Source organism: Triticum aestivum, chromosome 2D (assembly GCF_018294505.1).
Source record: "Triticum aestivum cultivar Chinese Spring chromosome 2D, IWGSC CS RefSeq v2.1, whole genome shotgun sequence".
Taxonomy (NCBI): Eukaryota; Viridiplantae; Streptophyta; class Magnoliopsida; order Poales; family Poaceae; genus Triticum; species Triticum aestivum.
Genome location: NC_057799.1, coordinates 32,483,535 through 32,506,182, shown reverse-complemented (window position 1 = coordinate 32,506,182; position 22,648 = coordinate 32,483,535). Strand labels below are relative to the sequence as shown.

At 46.3% G+C, this 22,648-nt stretch overlaps 1 protein-coding gene across 1 annotated transcript; it reads left to right on the top strand.

The window, feature by feature from the left end:
- Nucleotides 1-536: 536 nt before the first annotated feature.
- LOC123051316 (nuclear poly(A) polymerase 4) lies at nt 537-4,383 on the top strand. The gene is made up of 9 exons (XM_044474168.1): nt 537-575; nt 655-693; nt 780-872; nt 1,609-1,671; nt 1,811-1,969; nt 3,127-3,240; nt 3,327-3,389; nt 3,465-3,796; nt 3,904-4,383. The coding sequence occupies exons 5-8, from the start codon at nt 1,847-1,849 to the stop codon at nt 3,759-3,761; spliced, it is 597 nt and encodes a 198-aa protein (XP_044330103.1). The 5' UTR covers nt 537-575; nt 655-693; nt 780-872; nt 1,609-1,671; nt 1,811-1,846; the 3' UTR covers nt 3,762-3,796; nt 3,904-4,383.
- Nucleotides 4,384-22,648: the final 18,265 nt, after the last annotated feature.

Sequence of the window (22,648 nt, the reverse complement as noted above, 5' to 3'; positions counted from 1 at the left end):
CTTAGTTGATGTAAATGTAATGAAATCCGTCATATGAAATTCGATCGTGTTTGCATGAATTTCATCCGGTTTGTTGAAAAAGAGTTTGAATGTATGCGGCTACGATTGCAACGGCCTCCGGCATCCATGAACGTGGATTGATCCCTTGACCATAGACAGACGGAAGAAAAAATTTACGGGTCGTCGTTAGAGATGCCCTTAGAACAGAATTGGATGTGTTCACGGATGTGTCCGGACGCCGGACGAATCCACACACAGATAGTGTGTCCGGTTTGGTGGCCGGGTTGCCAAAAACCTCCTTCCGGAGGGAATTCTCGCGCTGAATCACCTTAACCCCCTCCTCCCCTCCTCAATCCCCACCCATCTCTCTCTCGGTCTCTCCCCACCTGCTGCATCGCCGGACCGCCAACCCTAGCTAGGCCTCCGACGGCGGAGGATCGGCCCAGGGCTCCGCGCGCGGTTCCCGTGAGGCCCGATGAGGAGCTCTGCCCCAACGAGCTTCCCCAAGAGGAAGCTGGGGGTGACGCCCGCGAGGTCCTTCGACGGACCTCCACAGCACGCAGGAATTGGAGCAGGTTCGAACCGATCTGCCGCTCTGATTCGATTATTGTTTCAGCTTGTTCGCTCCGACGCTAAGATTCTGTTACTTAGAAGGCCGCTAGGCAAGAAGAGGTGTTGGGGAAGCTTGACAAGGTAGCTGTTTCCTCCTGCCACATGCGAGTTGGCGTTACCTCTGGTAATTTATCGTCTGGTGAACAATATCCATGTTTGAAATGCAGATTGTGAAAGAGTGGGTGAAGGAGTTGGCTATTCAGAGAGGCCAAATCGACGCAAATGCCGTGCTTTTCACCTTCGGGTCATACCATCTAGGGGTAATGCACATGCTTTGCTTTGGTTATTTTGGAATCAGCACTGTTCTAGAGAATAGGTAGTAACGTATTTGAGCATATATATATTTGTTTAGCTGCACTAGAAGAGGCTTCCGGTTAGTAACTTAATATTACCAAACAGAGTATCAGTGTTCTTTAGAGATAAAGAGACCAGGATATGGAAATGCCACACACCCATAATTTGGTTCTTAACAATTGTATGCCAACAGGATCAACTGCATCTGTCTGAACTATTCCTGTTTTCCGTCTATGTCGCTGCTTAGAACTGAGTGTTCTGCTTTTTCAGTATACTCTGTTTTCAGTTCTCAGTCACAGATATAGAGCACCACGTTGATTCGTGAACAGCATAGACTCTGGAATCAGTCCTGTTTTAAAGGGTGTTTTACCTATCTCAGCATATGTTTGTTTAGCTGCGTTAAAGAACAGGCTTTGAGTTAGTAAGTAACCCTTTTTTTGCTGATACTTTTTTGAGATTGCTTGCCGGTGAGTTAGTAAGTTAGTATAACCACACAATACCACAGACAGTATGTGTTCCTTAGAAGGAAAAAAGGACACCATGATATGGGAATGCCAAACACATTGTATGACCACTTCAAGAGCATATGACCTCAAATGCATCAGCTATTTTTTTTTGTCTACGTTGTTGCATAGAATTGAGTGTTTGCCCTACTCATGAAATTATTCACATGTGCATAATTTGGTATTCCTGCATTGATAGGTTGATGAACCTGGGGCTGACATAGATACTTTATGTGTTGGACCAAAGTATGTGAACCGTGAGGTATCTTTTTTCCTTTCATCATGTGCAATAAGTGTTGTTTATACTTAAGATATACTCCCTCCGTTCCAAAATAGATGACCCAACTTTATACTAACTTTAATCATTTTTATTTCCTGACATACTGCTCTTACTTCAGCAGGATTTCTTTACTATACTATGTGGAATACTGGCACAAATGGAAGAAGTGTCTGAACTGCAACCTCTCCCTGATGCACATTTCCCTGCTATGAAATTTAAGCTCCACGGAATATCAATTAACCTTCTTTATGCCAATGTTTCTCTTGCAGTAGTGCCATCGGTAAGTTTTTAATAAGTTTACATGCACTTGTTTGCTTTCCTATACATACCTTAAGTTCTTATTTATGTGTGTCATGGTATATGTGATTGTGTGATGTTTTTAACTTTTATCCATTAAGCATATTTTAGTAAGAAAATATGTAAGCAAATTTTGTTCTAGCACCTACTATCTTAATTTAAACATAGCTATGCATTACTGTCTATTATACGTGTATTTATTTTATGGTAAAAACAGAAGTCCAAGTTACGAGCTAGACTGCTAATGTTGTAGCTTAGTTAGGTATGTAGAGTAGTTGTATCTGGCCATCCATTGTATGATGTGATGTACTTCCTCCTTCCCAAAATATAAGTACGCTTGAATTTGCACTATCTTTGTATAAATGGTATTGTCGTATTTGTTTTGGAAAACAGTTTTATTTCATGTCTTTATAGTAATTTTATAGACATACAATAAATAAAAATCATAGTCAAAGTTGTGTGATGAAGACCGAAAGAAGTCAAGCATGCCTTATATTTTGGGGGAGAGGGAGTATTAGATGGGGATGCTTATCAGTTACCACTGTCCTGGTGTTCTGACTTTGTTTCCTATACATGCCTTCTGTTTTGTGCCCCAAAAATTTCCTTATTTCTTTTCCTAGGACGGCAATATAATGATATGCATACATTGCTGTAGAATTTCCCAATCACATACCTGTTTTTTTGGTGTAGGTCAGTTATTGCAGCATTGATAGTATCTTGGATGGCAATCTAACTTTCTTGCCGTTTAACATTCAGTAGTGAAAAACTTGAATCTTCCATTCATCATGATTTACGGGTTTCACGTTTTTTTGGCAGAATCATCACATTTAGTTGTGGCCATTGGGTGTTTATGGATACCTTCTGATGTTTTGTGCTAGGGAGATGCGTATAACAGAGTGTTCATTCCTTATCTTCCATCATATTTGGATACACGTGTCTAACTGACAGTTCTTCTCCAACACAGTCTTGGGTATTTACAATGCAGCACCTCCCCTGTGGCCCTCAGTCTTAGCTGCTTGTGCCATTCTGTCTTAAATAATGAAAGAAAATTATTTATCTTGAAGCCAACTTCCTGCCCTCTGCCCTGTTTTACATCGAATATCTCAAGCGATAAATTTTGCTCTTAATGTACTGCTGAAGGATCTGGATATCTCTCAAAATTCAGTGCTTTATGGCGTTGATGAAGTAAATCTCCTCAGTCTTAGCGAGTGCAGAGTGGCAGACCAAATTCTTGATCTTGTTCCAAATATCGAGGTTGGCTCTTGTTTTCCACTCCATTTCCCCCCTTTATTTCTTCTTCAAAGATGGCACCACAATGATATACACGCACTTGACTGTAGAACTTCCGAACAACTTTAAGGTGTGTGAAGTACTGGGCGAAAAGAAGAGGTGTTTGCGTTAATGTAAGTCAGGTTTAATCACCATGTTGGCAACGCCTGCTTGAGCTGTTACGCTGAGCTAATTGTGTGCTTTGCTAGGCCCCTGGTTATCTCAGAGAGGTCGATTGCGCTGTGATGGTTGCGCGTATCTGCCAGGCCTACCCTAATGCTGCGCCGAGCACGCTGGTCACGATGTTCTTTAGCATCTTCGGCGAGTGGTACTGGCCGAACCCGGTGATGCTCTGCTCCATTCATGAAGATTGGGAGCTTGGTTTTCCCGTTGGGATGCACGCTTCAACGGTGAAGACCGGTCGCATGTCATGCCCATCATTACCCCGGCGTACCCGTGCAGAAACTCGACCGTGCATGTTTCGGCAACCACGCTGGGGGTCATGAAGGAGCAGTTCCAGATTGGGAATGAAGTCTGCCAGGTAAACCTTCTTTTCCAAAGCCACCGTACAAGAGTCACTGGTGCTCTCGTAGCAAAGCAGCACCATCACTGTTCTGACCGTGTCGTGATCTTTGCTTTTTAATGCAGGAAATCGAGATGAAGCAGGCTGACTGGGCTGATCTTTTTGAGCCGCTCGGTGATCCCCCCAGCAGTGAAACGGCCGTTTCGTGCTGATAAACCATGGCCGTTGACAAAAGAATCCTAAATTTTGTTAATGGTTTGCAAGTATCTAGGAAACTACTAAACAACACCATGCCGTGGACACCAGAATCCTAAATTCAGTTAATGTTTTGCAAGTATTTCTGAAGCTAAACAAGACCTTACTGTGTGGGTGCATACCTTGTTTTGCTTAGTCTGAGAGCAGAATTAGATTATCCTGGAAGTAGCTTCTCTGATTATTCAGAAATACTTGACCTGCCAGTTATGTCATTTGGTTACCGTGATGTTCAGCTGATGCTAGTTGAACTGAACTTCGATGATCTCCTCAAGAGGGTTGCGCTGTGATGAACCAGCGGATGTGCAATTACTGTGGACCGTCATGCTTATCAATACAACTATTTAAATCAATATATATACTCTCTCCGTTTTTATTTACTCCGCATATTAGTTTTGGTCAAAGTCAAGCTTTACAAACTTTGACAAAGTTTATAGACAAAAATATTAACATATACAATAACAAATCAATACCATTAGATTCATTCGTTGAATGTACTTCCACATCATATAGATTTGTTATGCTAAATATTTATATTCTTTTTTATAAATTTGGTCAAGTTTGACTTCAGTCAACTCGAATACGCGGAGTACATAAAAACGGAGGGAGTATATGATATGGCTAATCCGATCCTTGGTCTTCCTGCAAGTTCAAGCTTTACAATCCGGAAGCTGCTTCCATTTTGTCACGCAGCATTTAAATTTGTTGAGTTTCCCAATTCAGCTTTGCCACAGTTTATCATAAAGCAATATTTTCTCACAATTCCGTCTTAAGCCATGTGACACATTATGAATTACAATGATGTTTAATGTTTTGTTAATGTCTTCATGTCATAATTTATTATTGTGTGGCAACGCACGGGGCATTCAGCTAGTGAATGGCATGTGGTTACCTACTTTTACAGAGTAAAAGGTATTCTCACGGTCAGAACTTAACAATGCTTGAGGCTTGAAGACCTAACAATGATCAAAATGGTTCGGAGAAAATGGTGCAGTAAAAAGTATAAAATTGATCTACTTGTGATAAACAAAATTGCACTGGCACTTATAAATCACTAAAATAGCAAGTTCAACTAGGTGGTGCATCAGAATACACAAAGCAACGAATGTGCACTAGGGACTATTAACTCAAGAACTAGCATTTGATTTTAGACACATATAATCTCTAGTAGTTTCTTAGCATCTTCGAGTCAAGTGATCCGATACAGTCTAGGAATGTTGCTTGGGTAGTTAACCGGCTGAGTAGCATATGCCAAGCTTTTTAACAGAAATCTGTGTACACACAACCTTAATTCCTTACCATGGAACAAAACAACTTTATTTATCCTTAAACTCTTGTGCAGGTTTACATAAAAAACTTGGTTGTTGCCTAGATGCGCAATGTTCTATCACCTCCAACCTGAGCTCTGTGGGGTCACCAATCCGAGAGATCCAACCACCTTGAACTTGTTGGAGCACCATGGAGAAGAAGAGGTTGCCCACAAGGGGTCCCCGAAGGAAATTAAAGAAGAACCGAGGAAAGTTGAATCTGTTTGGCTAGGATCAGGACCTTCTGGGGTCATTAGACTTTGCGAAACTGATCGCAATCCAACTTCTCTTCTGTTGGTACATGTTTGTGTGTATGGTTAAAATTCACCTCTCTTCTGTTGCTAAAAAATGTACCGAGTCATAGATGCAAATTCAATTAAGATTTATGATTCATGTCTTTCTATATTGAAAAAGAATCCAAATAGACACAGGCGCTCCATGACATGAGTCTAACAGAGTGACAAACTGAACATAGGAACTGATGATAATCATGAAATGAATTTAGCCTTTTACATCCAAAATGCCACGGGATCTTCAGCGAGGAACGACTTAGAGGTTGCTTCAGGCACTTGGTAGTATTGCGCTTGTCGGCTCTTGCGAGTCATCAGGTCTCCATTCATTCCATACGTGAGAAAGAATGTAGCCACGCGATAGAAACAACGACCAGGTAGGCGCACATCTCCCTCCTCAACGAGGGCCTGATCAGCAGCAATGGAGACGCACTCTACAAGGCAGAATTCACCATCGCATCGCATGTCGACAAGGGTAGCGCTTACATGCCTCTCGGCTGGGTCCCGGCTGAGCAGCTTCTCATCGCAGACCCTCGACGCAGGGGCAGGGCACCGCCCGTCACCGGCATGATCAAAGCTAGGCACATGGCAAGAGTAGAGTTGGCCGAGCGTGTCCGGGTCTCTGGAGAGCCCGACAAAGGCCCTGAGGTGTGGGACAAAGTGCCCGCGGCCGGCAAAGGGCAGCGCCCAATTGCCGAGTAGTTTCCACGAAAGCGCCTTCGTGTCGAAGGCGAAGGTGGCCGCAGCGGCGGCATCCGTCTTGGTGCTGATCAGGAAGCTGCGCTTGTCAGCGTGCAAGGTGTATGAGGCGACGTCGTCGACCTTGAACGGCTGCCTGGGGATGCCGCCGCGGTGGCTTTGCCTTCGCCGACGGCTGTCCGGCGGCGGAAGACATCGCGTCTCAGGGCTTGGAAGTTGATCGTGTTGGGAATGGGAGCCTGCGGCGGCGGCGGCGGCTGTAGAGGACGAGTGGCGCAGAGATTGATTCGTTCGTGTGGAGGCGTCGTCCTGGTGCTACTCGTGGGCCTCCCCTCCCCTGGGCTGTAGGCCTGTAGCCCAGCTCTTTTTTTTTTCCTTTCTAAATGTAACTTTTGTGTTGTTTTAATGCTATATAATTGTACGCCTAATTAAACTAGGGCTGCAAATGAGTCTGCAAATGAACCGAATTCGAGCAAGTTGGCTTGGGCTCATCTCAACTTATATCAAAGTTTGGACGAGCTCAAATTAAGTGAAGCTCATGGTCAATCTGGATGCGTCATTGGGAGTAATTAACAACTAGCAAGAGAAGAGACAAAGGTGTGCCAGCTCTCAAAACTTTGGCAATCAATAACAACATATTTAAAAGACGGCTGATCATGTACCATTTTGAGGTTTAAATTTTCTCCGCGCTTTAAGCTTCCATATTTGCTAGTAGATAAAATGAATAAAAATCATACACAACATATATGGTAATAAATTGTCCTATTTCCTTTTAATATGTACTCCCTCCGTCCCAAAATTCTTGTCTTATATTTGTCTAGATACGGATGTATCAAGTCACGTTTTAGTACTCCGTATTTATATGCACTACGTTATGGAATGAAGGGAGTAGTAAACAGTGCATTATTGTTCACAATTTTCAAAATCATTGTTTTGTCTTTTTCCTGTAGCTCTCACTGCAATTTATACCATCTTCAAATTTTACACAGATGTAGTGTATGGTTTTTTAGAATATTTTGGAACATCAAATTATAATTTTTAAAATTTTCAAAATAAAGGGCTCCATAAAGCTCGCCCTCCATTTAGCATTTTCAGGTAGTATAACCATATTACATCGAGTTAAAATCACGTGAGCAGTGTTGGCTTAAGATCAATTTGTTTCTTGATCGAGCTACATAAAAAGTTGATACTCAACATATTTGTTTTCTGAGTCGATCTTGAATCGAGATAAAAGACGAGTGGACCTAAATTGAACCACCCGATCAACTTCTAAACTGTTCTTATACATAGAGCAAACAAATCAAAATCAATAACAATCGACCTGGTACGCTGGTGTGCGGTTGTTTACCCACACGTAGGACAGTCGCCGGCGGGTTATCATTAACGAAGTTACAGCTGCTGTGGCTGCCCCAGCACTACCCGGAGCTCCGCCGACGGTGACACCACAGTGCTCGCCGCTCCTTCAATGGCGACGTAGGAGGCGATCCCGACGACTGCTGCGGCGAGCGACAGGAACGAGGCGCCGGCGAACACCCCGGCCACGAGGACGGTGCACTGGTAGTAAGAGGCGACGCCCTCCTTGGGTCGCCGTTCCGTGCTATCATTCCTGAGAGCTCCGGCGAGGAAGGCGCACGTCGACAGGATCGTGAGAAACCTGCATGCAGCGCGCCTGACCTTTTTCAGTACCACCGAACAAATAATGCAACTGAAAATTTGAAATCTCCGTTCGTTGAACAGTACAACATGCCGTACCATGAGAGTATCGAAGCGAAGTAGCCACCGACGCGCCGATGATTGGACGACGATCGCCTCTGCCTGCATCCGTCCCAGCAGCCGGCGGCCGCCGTGAGGATGGCCTGGCCGGTGAGCAGCGACGCGGCCGCCGCGATCCCGCAGTCGAACGCCGGCGTCCTCCGGTAGACGCAGTTCACCCCGTCGTACCTGACGAAGGACCTGGACTTGGTCGCCTCGCCGATGATACCCAGCACGGCTGCTGCGAGAGCCAGGGCGCCCACGGCGGCGCATATCACAACCACGTGTTTCTCCACCATGCCGGCCGAGGTCTCATCGATCTCATCAGGATGGAGACAAGAATTGCCAATTATATATGTAGTGTCTACCACGTTGTGCCTTGTTGGTAGCATGGTTTGATTCCATCCATGCCTTGTCTTGGTATAAACGTACATCACCTTGAGGAAATCGTCTACTTTATTATAGCTAGGTACAGTGGTATTAACCCCTATTTTACAGAGGCATTTGCATTGTTTTCGAAGGAGAAAAAAGAGCCAAGTACACTCAGTTAGGCAGGTTCTTTGTGATTGAACCTGCCCACCCCGGTTTCAAAGTTTATGACTTTGTAGCCCCTGGCTTTCTGACGTTCGCTTTGCACGCAGACATGCTTCTGCTCAATGAATAAAATGCCGGAGGGCGGAGTTAAAAAAAGAGAAATGTTCTAGACTTTGTATGGTGCTTGTATTTTTTCTGGATTTATTTCAGAATAAAACATCTTTATTTTCTCGGTGGTAAGCGAGGGACTCGTCGACAACGACCTGTTTGTGGTGACTTTGTTAATTTCAAAAGAGTAAAATGCATCATAGGTCCTATAACTATCCAAGGTGTGTCACTTTAGTCCTATAACTATCAAAGTGCAGATTTGGGTCCCAAAACTAGGTCATATGGTCGCCCCAGCCATGATTGTTGGCTGACGTGTCACCTGGACCAGTGCCACAACGACCCAGGGCGCGTGGTGGAAGATTTCCCGCCATTGGTGGTTGATACATTTTGCAATTTGGTCCATCAAACTGTTTGCTCTCCAGCCGCAGCCCTCCTCTCTGCAATCTCATCTCTCTTTCATCAGTTCTGCCATGTTTGGAACAAGCTCGACGGCAGCAAGATGTAGCAGGAACAAGCCAGCGCGGCAAATGATCATGCAAATGACAAATGAATATATATTTCACACCCTCTCTCTAAGATTACAAATGATAAATGATACTTGGTCTGGACAATCATAGAAGAGAGAAATGATGTTGCAACTTAACAGGCAAATATATAGATGAGAATTGCCACAATTCCAGGAAGTAGCACATCATATTGTCATTACATAAAGAGTGCTCTTACATAAACATAGATACACACTAAAGCTTGCAACTATGTAATGTGGTACTGGGTTGCACTCTGCATGATGCAGTACCACATTACATAAGTAGTACCTCCGTCCAAAATAAAGCCTTCAATTTGTGAAGGCCCTAACAATTTGTGAAGGCCCTAACCATCTCTATCTATCCAAAAGAAACCAAACTCTGTTCAAAAAGAAACCAGGTTCTGTCCAATAGAAGGCATGTCCACTTCATCTTCTATTTCTTCTTCCTAGGAATAACATTCTCCTTCTCCGTGATCTTCTCCTTCCTTTTCTTCTTCTTTGCTGCTACATGGATTATAGTTGTGGTCTGTTTTGTCATTTGTAGATCCTCTATTTGGCTTGCAAGAAATTGATTGTCAGGAAGAGGTCTTGGTGCCTGGGATTCTTGGGACGGCTGTGACTGCAAATGTGAAAACATGTGTTACATCAGTTTTGGAATAGGAGAGTTTCCATGAGATTTACAAAAGTTGAAAAGAACTTACGGATTGCATCAGTATGTCGAACACAGACATGTTCTGCTCCCACACTTGTATTACACTAGATCCAACCACACTTGCAGAAGATGTGGTCTACAATTCCAGAGTAGTTTTGGATTTAAGTTAGCAACTAACTAACTAGAAGTAACATAAAGGAAATTATCTAGTAATTGTTACCTGATCAGTTGAACTAATCCTTCTCTTCACTGGTATTTTTGCCTTTTTGGCAATATGCCTTGGAATTGAGTTTTGTCCTTGAACTGCCTCACCTTGCTGCACTTGTCCTGCCTCTTGCTGCTCCCCTTGCCTTGCCTCATCTTGTTGCTCCTGTCTACCTTTTTCAGGGCAAGTTCTTTTATTATGATCAACTGACCTACAAATACTGCAGTGAGAAACCGCACCATGCTTGCTCAACTTTCCTTCATCAGTCTCTACAGGGTTCTTCTTTCTTTTATTGCTAGGCCTCCCAACATGCTTTTCGTATAGGGGTGGCAAGATTGGAGCAGCATTCACCTTTTCCCACTCTCTTGGGTCTCTGCAAGGCATAATAACTTCACCATATACTTTCTTGAATGCTGCAATACTATAGCATGGAGAGACAACATTCTCTGGTTTGATTCTTTCACCTCTGAGACAAGAGATGCCATGTCTCATGGTATGCCTGTTAGCTGCCAAGCTTTGCATGAACATGTGTATTTGTTTATGTCAACCTTGTACTCGCCTCTGAGTCCCAAGACAGTAAAGATGCCTTTGCCAGAAGGCAATGCCTGACAATTATTAGCCATTTCTGCATTCTTATCAAGTATCTTTTTGATCTTGGGACAAATTGTTCCACACCACTCTTCACTTTCCTTGTTCTTGCTATAAAACCTTGTCGACAATTGATTTTTGATTTTTTTGAACATGCTCATGACAGGCAGCTCTCTAGCATCAAGTATCCACCTTCATTGAGAAGAAACAAATCAGTTCAGAATGTAAATTCAAACCAGATATATCCCCGACATAGCAGCGAGATAGTGCACTATGTAGAACTACAATGGAAAAATATATACCAAAATATATTAGAATGGAAAAAGCGATAGGAAACTTACTTATTAAAGACCTCACAATTATTGTTTAGTAGCACGTCACACTTTGGTAATTCTTGGAAAAAGGCCCTGCACCAGGAACTTGGTTCAATTGCTTCTAAGTACTCATAAGCTTCCAGATTTAATTCCTTCATGTCATCCATGTTTTTTCTCCAGTCAATTTTATTGTACGACCTTGCAATTGCCCATAACTTGTTCTTCAGGTTCTCGCCCTTCCACTTCTTTGCAAAATTTTGGTAAAGGTGCCTCACACAAAACCTGTGTTGTCCATGAGGGAACAAAGCAGTAACGGCATTTATTAGTCCTTTTTGCCTATCACTCATCACTGTCCAAGGTGCTGTGTTCACTATGTGCAGATCATCTTTCAAAGTCTGTAGAAACCACTTCCATGTTGGTGTGTCCTCCACTTCAACTACAGCCATAGCAATGGGGAAAATACAGTTGTTTAGATCAATCCCTACAGCAGTCAACAATTGTCCACCATATTTTGTTTTAAGATGGCACCCATCAACACAAATAACAGGCCTGCATCCAGCCAAAAAGCCTCTTTTACAAGCATCTAATGACATGTAACATTGGTGGAATCTGCCATCTTTGAGTTTGATAAACATGCTACTTCCAGGGTTTGACATTCTGATCTCTTGTGCATAGTCCCACATCATCGAGTATTGTTTCTCCTCATCTCCATGAATCTTCTTTATTGCTATCCTTCTTGCTCTTGCTAGCTTGCTCCTTGTAGGGATCATGTTGTAGTCCTTCTGCACCAACCTTGCAAAATTCATCAATGTCATCTTTTCGTCTGCCCTGAAGTTCTCCAAATACTTGCCAGCTAGATATCTTGATGTGAATCCATTGACCTCCCATTCTTTACTGCAGGTGTGATCCCCCACATAAGTTTTCACCACAAAACTTGTGGTTCTGCTGTCAGGTGCTGCGAATAAATACCATGGACAGTCATCCGAGCAGTGTGCCCTAATTCTTTGTTTATCATTCTTTGCATACTTGATTGCAACTCTATTCTGAATAGCGTACTCTCGAATTGCCCTTCTAAGATCAGCTGCAGTAGGGAACTTCATACCCAATTTGAATATTTGTGCTTTCATGTCCTCTGGCTTGAAAGACCTGAGCTTCACCTTCTTCTTTTTCTTTTTCTTCCCTTTTTCCATAACAACCTCATGTTCTGATTCATTTCCCTCATTCTCTGAAGCTGGCAGTTCTAGCTCATCAGTGTCATAGTCACTATCCCTCTCGTACTGTACTGCTTTATTTTTCTTTGCTCTGAGATCCTTATTGAAGTCATCAACCCACTCCTCAAACAGATTATCATCGCCATTCTTAAAGTCATTGTCTGAGTCAGCCCAATCTTCATAACTACAATCACTATCACTATCATCACTATCACTGTCATTGTTTTTCTGCACTTGTTCTTTAGTTCTCCCTTTTTGTGCCTTGCTCTTGATCCTAGGACTACTCCTAATATAACTCTTTGTACCTCTTTCTTGTGGCTTCACAAGACTCATGATATCAGGCATTGTAGGTGAGCCAATTATGCATATGTCATCCATATTCAGCTCGCTATAAATATCACCATGATCCATGTACAACTTGAAATGCTTGAACTTTGGCACAACAGCAGTCATACTAAGACAGTCTGCATCTCTATCAATAATTCTCAGTCCATTATCCAAATTCATTCCAGGAAGTAACCAGAAACACTGCACTTTACTTGGATCATAGCCAAGCTGCTGCACAAAATCTTTAATCCACAGCGGCGACCAGGTTTCAACCTCACAATGATCAAAGAAATCTGTTTTGCAATCCATGTATTTCTTGTTTGCTCCAAAGCCGAGAAAAACCCCACCATGATTAATCTCTACTGAGAACAGCTCCTCCTTGGGTCCTATTACATGAAAAAAAACAGAGTACATATATACATCAGCAGTACAATTTCTTTTGCATCACCACTAGTACATATATACATCAGCAGTACATAACAAGGCTTCAGTTACAACAGAGATTATATACTGCAGGAAAAATATTGCCCAAATCACCATACGCACAAGAAGATGCCCAAATCTCCATACGTACAGGAAGATGCCCAACTCTTTTGAAATAGATTTCAGTACAGACAGAAGATTTCAGTACGGGAAGAGAAGCCATATGTACATTCAGACTGAATCGACACAATATCTAAGCTGTAATGCCCAAATCGTGCCAAATCTTGCTACTCTATTGAAATCTCTAAGCCAAAAGGGGGTGCAGCAGGGACTGGGGTTAGGGTTCTTACCATACTCCGGAGGAGGGGTGTTGGGAAGCCGCCGTGATGGAGCCATCGGACCAGCGCCGCGGTCGGATTAGCAGCCCCGACTCCCGTCCTGCGCCTCCAATCGCTGGACATCAATCGCGAACGCCGCCGGTCGCCATCATATCGCCGCCTCAGAGAGTTCGTTCGTAGAAGAGAGGTGGAGGGTCTGAGAATGAGACGAGCTGAGATTTCAAGGGCTTTCCTGCAAATAAACGCTTCATTGTTTAGCCTGGTGGGCCCCTCTGGTCGATGTGGCACCGGTCCAGGTGACACGTCGGACGGTCAACACTGCTGGGGCGACCATAGGACCTGCAGTGAACGACTCAAAATAGTTTTGGGACCCAAATCTGCACTTTGATAGTTATAGGACTAAAGTGACACACCTTGGATAGTTATAGGACCTATGATGCATTTTACTCATTTCAAAACATGTCGGCCAGTCTCTCAAAGGTCCACATAAGAAAATGGTGTGCGTTTCTAAGAGTATGTCCAACAGCCGTGCTAAATAAGTGCCGCGCCGCAAATTTGCCCTTTTTAGCGTGCGCGCAATCAGTAGAGGGGCTCCAGCGGACGCGCAATAAGCGCGCGCGGCATATAGAGTTGGGCGTGCGGTCCGAATCGCCATCACGTGCTGTGTATTTGGTGCGCCCGCTTCCGCGCGCGGCACACTCGAGCGCTCACGCCGCACTCTCTCCGCCGCGCCACCTTCGCCCCGCACGCGCTGCCGCCGGCAAATTGACCCGATGGACGCCCGCGCCGGCACCCCCCTCACCCTTCCTACAGTCGCGAGCTGTCCACCGCCGCAGCCGCCGCCGCTGCAAACCCTAGCACGGGGAGCTTTGGCTTCACCTCCGCCGGAGCTCCTCCGAGCACCGGCATCGCGCGCGGCCTCTTCATGCCGCCGCGGATGACCTCGACGGCGGGTGGCGTCGCGCCGGCGCCCACCGTGAAGCCACGTGCCCCCTGTCGAAGCTCCCAAATGCGGCGCGACCGAAGAAGGGCAAGACATCCGCGAAGAAGAACAAGGCGGCGGACGGCTCCGGCTCCTCGAAGACGTCGAGGAAGAAGCTTGCAGGGTGTGCGACGGGCGCGGCGGCTACCGAAGCGTCGGCGAGCACAATGTGTTCGAGGAAAGGCCCCAAAGGTATAAAATTCCGCCAACTTTTTTGTTTTTGTTATTTTTTGAATGCATACATATAGATAGCTTATTTGCATTGTTCTATATACTTTGTAGTGTCAACGATGAGGCATACATGTCAACTATGGGTGTTGGCTCCAACAATTCGCATTGGTCTCAAACCAATGACATGCATTTCGAAGTGGACGAGGATGGTGAGGGCATTGTCGACGCACCGAAAGGAAGAGGAGGCAACTACACCAACGAAGAAGACGTCTTGCTATGCAAAACTTGGTTGCAAGTGTCGAGGGATCCGTCCGTTGGAGGTGATCAAAGTAGAGATGCTTATTGGAACCGGATGAAGGAACACTTTGATCTACGCAATGAGAGTGGAATTGACCGCTCCGATCGATCTCTTCGCTCCCGGTGGTCGACAATCAACAAGGATTGTCAAAAGTGGGCGGCCGCACAAAAGGCGGTTGACAAGTTGAACTCAAGTGGCACTAATGATGAAGATAGGGTAAGTGCCATTTCATCCATGTTCATCATGCTTGTTGTTGGTGTTTGTAGTGCTAACTTGTTTTGTTTTCATGTAGTTAAATATTGCACAAAACTTGTTCAAAGGAGAGGAGAAGAGGACCAAGAAGGAGAAGATCAAGAAAGGAAGGCCATTTACCTTGCCTCATTGCTATGAAGCATTGAAGGATGATGAGAAATGGAAGAAGCGTGATGATATGGATGATTTGGATTTAAGCAACAAACGCAAGCGAACAATTGATTTGGATGATGATGAGGAGGAGGCATCAAGTGATGATGGCAAGAGAAGCCCCACACCAAACTCGGTTTCATACTCGAAGCCAAAACGACCGGATGGGACCAAGAAATACGCAAAAGAAAAGAAGAAGAAGAAAGGAGATGATGAGCTAAAAAATGCTATGGAAGCTATTGTGAAGGCAAGAAAAGAAGCCAACGAGGTGAGGAAGATGGCAAGGAACCAAGATGCCGCGGCTGAGATGCCGCGGCTGAGGAGAGGAGGGTGGCGGCCGAGGAGAGGAAGGTGACATTGGAGGAGAGGAAGGTGGGCATGGAGAAGCGATCTAGATTATTGGATTGAGAGAAGCACTTGTTCTTCTTGGACACATCTATCCTCAATGAGGCGCAAAAGGAGTATGTCAATCTTGCCCGTGAAGAAGTCTAGATCCAAAAAAGAGCAATGATTCGCGCCATGGGTGGCGGTGGCCTTGGCGGCATGGGAGGCATGGGTGGCTTCGGAGCTACCATGGGCGGCATGGCTGCCATGGGTGGCTTTGGAGCTACCATGGAGACCATGGGAGGCATGGGTGGCTTCGGAGCACCTCCGGGAGGCATGGCCGGCATGGGAGGCATGAGTTTTGCGTCTCTCATGGGAGGCATGGGTGCACCTCCGGGTGCCATGGGCAGAATGTCTTCCGGTGTGCCTCACACACCTTCGCATGAAGATGCCGTTGAACATCTTGCCAACATCTTCAGAGCTTCACGTGATGAGGATGCGGCGCGCGGCAATGAAGAGGAGGAGGAAGAATCGTCTTCGGAGGAGTCAGATGAATCGGAGGAAGATGAGGATGAAGACGAGGACGAGGCTTGATTGTTGATGTGCCTTTCGTTTGTGTCATGAACTTGGTTTGCATTTTGAACTTGGTTGGATGATGTTGTGGGCATGAATTTGAACTTGTGGGCATGAACTTTTAGTCATCAACTTGTTTGTGTGATTTAAATTATGCCATGTCTTTGTTTTGTGATGTTTGAAATTCATTTTGTGTCCAAAATGCAACATATGGCATGCGCCGGTTGCTCGCTCGCGCTGCATTTTTGCGCGCGCTGTATTTTACCGCGGCTGCTGGAGCCAGCGCTGCCCGCCGCGCCAAACCAGGCGATGGGCGCGCTGCAAACTGGTTTTTCGCTCGCCGCGCGTTGGGCGGCTGTTGGAGATGCTCTAAGGGTGAGTGCACGAACGTGTTTGTGAGGCCAACTCCACCGCACGACCCCAAATTGTCCAGGGCTGTCCGTTTGGGGTTAAACGGACATACAAGACGTCCCAACGCGCTACCCCATCTGCAAAAAACGTCCGTTTCTGGTCCGGCTCGCCCCATCCTAGGCGCAAACTTGGTCTGGTTTTGCGTCTGAAACGGACACGCCCGGACGTTTTTTGCGTGGTCCTCGTCCGCCCCTGTCCTTTTGCATGCGAGGCCTGGCCTGCTAGTCATTGAAACAAAGGGCCCACCCACCCACCCATCCCCTCTCTCTCCTCCTTTTCTCTTCCCCGAGGTGGTCCTGCCGGCGGAGCGCGGCGCGGCGGGGGCGTGGGGTGCGGGCGGGCGCGGGGCGCGGCGCGGCGTGGCACGGGACGGGCGGGCTCGGCGCGGCGCGCGCCGGCATGCAGGCTGCTGCGAGGGCACGAGCACGGGCTGGTGCGGGGCGCGGAGCAGCGGGTGCGGGCGGCCGCGAGCGGGCGCGGCAGTTGGCAAGCCGCGGCGGGGGCACGGCGGGGGCACGGGCAGGTGCGGGGCGGAGCGGGCGAGCTCGGCAGCGGCGGCTGCACCGGCGGAGCTAGAGCGCAAGCTCGCGTGCGGTTGAGGCACGAGGACGAGGCGGATATTTTGGGGTCGGTCAGCGCGTTGGGCGCCTCCAACTTAATCCGGACATGCATGTCCGTTTTGCCACCGATTGCCATCCCAAACGGACAGAATCCGGACAAAACGGACGTCCGTTTGGGGTCGTGCGGTGGAATTGGCCTGAGCGTCTACGTCTATACTGTGTTTCGCAAAAGAAAATAAGAAGGCAATTGCACTCTTTTTTTAGACAAGGCAACTACATGATAATACAACAACTTGGTATGCGGAACGCTTTAGTGCAACAACATTTTTTCCCGAGTGATTAACTTGTGAATTAAAAATTACAGGAAATGTGTATTGATCATTGCTTTATATATGTAGCGGGCCGAAAGGCCTATTTAGTACTTCCTCCATTCCAAAATATAGTGCGCCCACGCTTTCCGAGGTCTAACTTTGACCATAAATTTAGCCAACAAGACAGATTGCGGCGGGAGAAAAAGTTATATAATTGAAAACTTCTTTTGAATACGAATTCACTGGTATAACTTTTGCTCCGCCGCAATCGGTCTTGTTTGTTAAATTTTTGGTCAAAGTTGAAGCACGGGGATAGAGGAAGCACTATATTTTGAAACGGAGGGAGTAAATAAATGTCTGTACAATTGCTCGATTGACAGTGACGTTCAGTGATGATGGGGCAGGAAAGCGCAGGGAACATTCAGTTAGACCAATAAGCGACAGCAGGGCAGAGCAAATAGTACTACTAGTACTGATTGCTGGGGACAAATGACCGTCTGATCCTGATCCGAATCAGGCATGCAGCCACTGGCCGGAGCCAGCGCATGTGCATCACGATCCGGATCCCTCAGGACAGTACTCGTTTGATCCTCGCGGCGAGGGACGCGTGGCGGTGCTATGTTAATGTTAGATCGGCCGAGACAGGCAGGATCTGACAAGAACAAGTTTATCTACTATCTGATAATTAATCGTGGGCATGCATGCAGGTGGGTGTCTGGAATCTGGATGTGGGCAGTCCGACAGCCGTTGATCCGTGTCTTGCATTGTCCCCGTGTAGAAGATCTTGTTTTGGTTTGACCTCTAGTGCATCTGAAACTAGTAGCATGTCTTCTTGGTCTGTTTTGCAGGCCAAGGAGTCGGACCGAACAGGAACAGTGATCAACTGAGGCGCCAGATTGATTGATTGATTGTTCGTGCGCTTCAGCACAACCAGAATCGCCCCCTATGCCGACGGCCTTGGCTGTCGGCATAGCCCTGATCCCCGCCGGGACAGGCCTATGCCGACGGCCCCCGTCGGCATAGGGCCGCCGGCAACATATCTGTCGGCGTAGCCTGGGAGGCCGTCGGCATAGATCCTATCCCGACGCTGTCCGTACCTCGGCTGTCGGCAACGTTCCCGCCTAACGGTGGCCGCCGTCAAGTGCTACCCAACAGCTGTTTGACACGTGACACATGTATACCGACGGCCTAGCCGACGGCCCACCGTCGGCATAGTTTCAAACCTACGCCGACGGCCAGACCGTCGGCATAGCCCTGCCCCAGGAGCTATAGGTGCTTGACACGTGGCACCTATGCCGATGGCCTAACCGTTGGCATAGGTGCCACGTGTCAAGCACCTGTAGCTTGCGCTAGCCCTATGCCGTCGGCATAGTTTGTGTGTGTGTGTTTTTTTTTCTGTTTCTTTTCAGCTCAATTCATTTGAATATATACAGCATATATAAGAATCATACAACAATATATGCATCATCACACAACATAAGAAGCGTCGCAAAGCATAAACATATAAGTATCATCACCACCAAGCATATAAGAATCTCACAAACAACAATAAGTAACATCACAAGCATATAAGTATCATCACCACCAAGACCGCCACAAGTCACCCAAAGGCTTAAGCGCCAGTGCGTCGAGCACCGCGGAGGTCGTCACCGCCAAGTCCGCCGAAGCCCAAGTCGTCACTGCTAGCGGCAGCGCTACCGCCAAGACCGCCTCCGCCTCCGTAGATCAGAGTGATCGGGCTCCGTGACTCGGGAGTGCTGCGAAGACCACCACCAACGGTGGATCTACCAGTTCCCTGGATGTTGAAAAGACATGTTAATGGGATATATGACTGTGTTGAATAAACGATATGCTTTGGGTGAATAGATTGGGGATGAACTAACCGGCGAGGGGCCAGCGTTCTGTGCCAGAAACTCCTCAAAGGTAAGCAGCCTTGGTTGTGGTGGAGGAGATGGTGCTGGTTGCAATTGAGGAACCCTGCTGGCCGCCATTTCCTGAAGAGCGTGCTGCATCATGCTATTGTTCTACTCATGGAATGCAAAAAGGCTCTCGTGCCACGCCATGGTCTTCTGGCGTGTGTACTCCATGTAGGCCTACGGTATGACATAATGGAACTTATAAAACTACTAAACTACTAAATGAGGAGGTGGCACATGGGGCGTCCGTCTAGCGTGGCCCATTGGCCATGCCCTAAGGCTATCGAAATCTTCGTTCGTTGAACAGTACAACATGTCGTACCATGCCGTACCAGCAAAGTAGCCACCGATGCGCCGATGATCGGACAACGAGCGCCTCCGGCATCCGTCTCAGCAGCTGGTGGCCACCGTGAGTACCTCATGACCTTTTAAGGCCCATTGATATTAAATTAAATATAAAAGCCTCATAACAATTACTAGAGCCTTTTATTGTTGAAAGCCTGGTGTGATCCAGAGTCGTGGGATGGCATGACATTAGAGGATCACGGTAGGCGTAGGAATCGGTCGCAAGCTAAGTAATCATGCACCAGAGAATAAAAGGAAGGGGTAGAAAAGACGCAAGTTTTACACGTCACAAAAACCTCTCTGGCCTATGTGTTCGCATAGGTTGTCCGTGTGCGTGTTTATCCACCGCTAGCGTACTTGATCCGGCCTGGGAACCAGCAATAAAATGATGAGCGACATGTTCCTGTTGCGAGCGTGTTTGGTGCCTTGTGTTCTTGCTTCTTGTGTTTTACGCCAACATTTATTCAACACTTGTACATCAGCGGAGGGGGGCACTAGCCCCCCCCCCCCCCCCCCTTCTCCCATCAAGTACACACAATATTTATGCAATACATGTACATTAGAGTACATATATGGCATATCAATACTTGTACATTTTAGCTAATCAATAAAAGCCTAGCAAGCTTTTCTCAACAAAAAAGATGTATCATTTTTATTTAGAGAGATATACGTAGTACATGTCACTGTCCTGATCTGTTTGTGTTCGTTAGTAAAAAAAACTAAGAAATGAAAATTTGGAGAATAACACTAGGCTGATACTGGAAAAAAAAACGCTGTAGTGCAAAAAAAAAATTTGAACACCCAAAGTAAGCTCCTGGATCTGCCACTGTATCGATATATGTTCTTTTACGTCCCAAACCACAGAAAAATCCACTATGATGGAGCTCAATAGTGAACACTCGGTCATCCAGACCTACAATGCAAAATAAATAAATAAATAAAGCAAACATTCAGTTTGTGCACTTCAATTTCTGCACTGAAAGAAAGCAAACAATCAGTTTCTACACTAAAACAGAGCATACTTTCAGTTTATCTAGTTAAACAAAGTAAAGGTTCGTCTTGCTGAATAAACATTGCATATATATTCATTTATTGCACATACACAGAGCATACTAATTCAGTTCTTGTACTTCCATGCAGCAAATGTAAAGCTTTTGCACTTTTTTTTTTGACAAAGGGTAATATATTAATATCAAGATGATATCAAGTACACCCGGCATCTGCAACAACTCAATGCCACGAGCAACTCGAGGCATCAAGGATGCACACAGCCAAAAGAAAGAAAAATTAACAAAAGCAAAAAAGAGATCTAAGGCATGCCGTAACCAACAACGATACCAAGCACTACCGTGACAACACACGGGCTGCGAGTAGGTTCTCCAAAAGCAACGTCTTCAAGAAGATAAGGACACACAAGTATCACCATTGCCGGATTCAGTCAAATATTAAATCCTGAGTTTTCACCCTGAGAGAAGAACTGAGCAACATCATGCAATGTCTTCAATAAGGTAACGATATCAAAATACCGCCATTGCCAGGTATGACCGGCGAAGGATACACCATGGGTTTTCACCCTGAAACTCCAGTCTCGGTACTGAAGTGTTGTTGCAACCACTGGACCACCCCCTTCATTCCTTCAATCCTTGACAATGCCGAACACAGACAAACGCCCACATGCGTCGTGTTCTAGACCACTTGGCAACGAATATGCATAATCCTCGTGCACAAGAACCATGGAACATCACATCTCAGAACGTCTTCAGCCTGAATGTTTGGCATTCCAACCATTGTCCATTGCTCACACACACAGTTCTGATGGAAAAAGCTTTTGCACTTACGAATACTAAATATTCAGTTTCCAAATTTAAGGTTTTGCACTTACAAAAACTGAATTTTTGCACTTGCACAGAGTAAACTTCAGTCTTTTCAGTTAGACAGAGATCAATTGCAAAAATGTGCGTGATACAGCTCCGAAATGTGCACACGATTCTGCAATAGAATTCAAACCGCTGACACCATTCACACCACAAACAGCCTCACACCGTAATAGAGGTTCTGGGTATATCTATCTACACCACACAGCACACCTATAGTTCAGAACATGACAGTACAGAAAGAGAGAACCTTAATTACTGCTCATCTCTTCTCAGCGTAAATCATCCAAGTCATTTTAATCCTATATATGGCTCTCACAAGTGCTACAAGTTAGACTACTTGTTGCTGCTGGATTGCAATACTTGCTCCTCCTCCTCCTTGAGCCATTTGATTCTTCTGCTTTGGATGAAATCTTCAAACTTCCTGTTGAGCTCGTCGATCTCTAGCCTCTCTAGCTCCTCCTCAGCTACTCCACCGCAGGTTTGCTCCGTCTCCAAGGCAACGATGTTGGCTTCGTCTCCGTCGAGCCCAGCTGTTTCGAGCCGCGACGACACCGGTGCCTCTTCTCGTTTAATCCCTTGCTCTGCCGCCGAGCAATCCGCCGATGCACTCTTGGTGTTGCTATAGCAGTAGTAAAGGTTCCCTGAATAAGAACCACACGGCCGAGCTTGAACGGCACATGGCGGTAATTCAGAAGCCGTGACGACATCGTTATCACTCGTGGATGGGATGGCCATGCTGGAGACGCCAGGGAAGAAGCAGCGGCAGTCGGCGGCGAGGAAGAGGAAGATGGCATTGGAGAGGACGAACAGCGCCTTCTTGGTGGTGACAAAGCCGCACAAGGCCGCAAGGCGAGCTGATAGGGCGGCGCCGGAAAGGAGAGAGGAAGAAGAAGCCCCGGCAGCGGCGGCGCCGCCCAAGGACGATGAGATGAATGAGAGGAAAGCAACGGCGGCGAGCACGAAGGCGACCTGCGAGACACCGACACCAGCACTGCTGCGCGTGCCAGTAGTAGCCATTGCGGCGTCTCGTTGGTCGCCGCATTGCTGGTGCTGGTCTAGATGCATCATGCGATCCATATGCTCGCTTCTTTACTTGCTCAGTTGCTCTGATCAGAAGGGAAGAGAAAGACTGTGTGTGAGGGTGTTGGTGCTCCTGAGGGGAATCAGGAGTATG